The 2,248-nt window shown below is 45.7% G+C and overlaps 1 protein-coding gene across 1 annotated transcript; it reads left to right on the top strand.

The window, feature by feature from the left end:
* The first annotated feature begins 1,609 nt into the window (after positions 1-1,609).
* LOC145501709 (uncharacterized) lies at positions 1,610-2,248 on the top strand. Its single transcript, XM_081481121.1, has one exon. The coding sequence runs from the start codon at positions 1,610-1,612 to the stop codon at positions 2,246-2,248; it is 639 nt and encodes a 212-aa protein (XP_081337247.1).

The raw sequence follows: 2,248 nt of genomic DNA, 5'->3' as shown, positions 1-2,248 counted from the left end.
AAAATGGGAAACTTATGGGGAACGTGTAGAACAGTTTTTCTTAGCAAACAACATCGATGAGGACCGCCAAGTGCCAACCTTGTTAAGCTTGATCGGCAGCAAAACGTACACATTGTTGAGGAACCTTCTTTCACCGGATAAACCAGCCACGAAGAGCTTCCAAGAGATCGTCACGACCCTTCAGCAACACTTAAGTCCTAAACCATTGGAAATAGCAGAACGCTTTCGTTTTTACAAACGAAATCAGCGAGAAGGAGAAACCGTGTTGGCCTACGTAGTAGACCTGAAGAAACTAGCGACTCACTGCGACTTTGGCGCGAACCTTAACGAAGCTTTACGGGATAAATTGGTCTGTGGCCTTCAAAATATGCAGATACAAAGGCGTTTGCTTTCAGAAGCAAAACTGAAATATTCCAAGGGTTTGGAGATAGCCGTAGCGATGGAAACTGCCGTTCGTGATGCTTCGGAATTGCACAGTGAGCTGCACGCAGAACCTCGAGTTGACAAGATCTCAGAAAACAGCAAACCACCGCCACCGCCACCGCCACCGCCACCGCCACCGCCACCGCCACCGCCGCCGCCGAACCTCACACCTAAAGGTTGCTATCGATGCGGAGGAGACTCGCACGCATCACACAATTGCAGATTCAAGGACCAGACATGTTGTCATTGTGGAAAGGTGGGCCATATTTCCAGAGTTTGTAACTCGAGATGACAAGGTAAGTCAAAGCAACCACCCAAAACACCACAAAACACTCAAGTCCACACTGTTCAGTACAGTGAAAGTGATGAATTTGAAGATGTGTTAGGAAGCATGAAGATACACAATGTGAGGAAACCGAGCAGTAATGTAATCTGGGTAGATCTGAAAGTAGAAGGGAAACCGTTGAAAATGGAACTGGACACAGGCTCGGCTGTGTCGATCATTCCACATGATTAATACAAGGAGAAATTTAACGACAAACCCTTGCATAAAACGGAACTAATGTTGCAAACCTACACGGGGGAAAACATTGTTCCACTGAGAGTGCTTAAGGCAAATGTTGAGTACAAAGGTCAGCAACCCTTACTGTTGGATCTGTATGTGGTTAAGAATAAGGGCCCGGTGTTGATGGGAAGGGATTGGCTCTACAAGATACGCCTGGATTGGTATGCTATTAAATCACTGAAAGCTTCACAAACCCCACCAATTGCTAACGAGCGTCTGCAGACCATGCTAGACAAATACTCTGATGTTTTTGAAGATAAACTTGGAACATTCAAATCGGCTAAGGCAAGGCTAACCCTCAAAGAAGATAGCCAAGCTCATTTCAGCAAAGCTCGTGCCGTACCTTACGCCTTGAGGCCCAAGGTTGAAGAAGAACTGAGAAGACTTCAGAATGAAGGTATTCTCACGAAAGCTGAGTGGAGCGACTGGGCAACGCCCATTGTACCTGTCCCAAAGAAAGATGGGTCTGTCAGAATTTGTGGTGATTACAAAGGCACAGTGAACCCAGAACTACAAGCTTAGCAGTATCCTTTACCCCGCATTGAAGATATCTTTGCAAAGCTTAGTGGTGGGCAGAAATTCTCAAAGATTGACCTTCGTCAGGCATACCACCAACTAGAGATGGAAGAAGATTCCAAGAAATACCTCACCATCAACACACACATGGGTCTGTTTCAGTACAACAGACTGGTGTTTGGCATCACATCAGCACCTGCAATCTGGCAGCGCACCATTGATCAAGTGCTGGAAGGAACATCTGGCACAAGCTGTATCCTTGATGATATGATCATTAATGGCAAGGATGATGCAGACCACCTGGCTAACTTAGAAGAAGTTCTACGACGGCTTCAGTTTCATGGGTTGAGAGCAAACAAGGCAAAATGTGAGTTTTTCAAGGAGAAGATAACTTATTGTGGACATGACATCGACAAAGATGGTCTACACAAGTCAGCAGAGAAGGTAGAAGCAGTATTGAATGCGCCACGTCCAAACGATGTAGTTGAAGTGAGATCTTTTCTCGGGCTAATCAATTACTATCACAGGTTCTTGCCTAACCTATCGACAGTAGTACATCCCCTGACACAACTTTTGGAGAAGAATCATCAGTGGAAATGGACAGAACAGTGCGAGATAGCATTCCACAAAGTGAAAGAAATGATCACGTCAGAGCAAGTTCTAACGCATTATGATCCCAGCCTACCACTAAGGCTTGCTTGTGATGCATCCCTGTCGGTATTGGAGCGGTTCTGTCTCACGTGA

Source organism: Orbicella franksi, chromosome 10 (assembly GCF_964199315.1).
Source record: "Orbicella franksi chromosome 10, jaOrbFran1.1, whole genome shotgun sequence".
Lineage (NCBI taxonomy): Eukaryota > Metazoa > Cnidaria > Anthozoa > Scleractinia > Merulinidae > Orbicella > Orbicella franksi.
The sequence above is the reverse complement of the archived record's forward strand: the minus strand, read 5'-3'. Positions and strand labels throughout refer to the sequence as shown.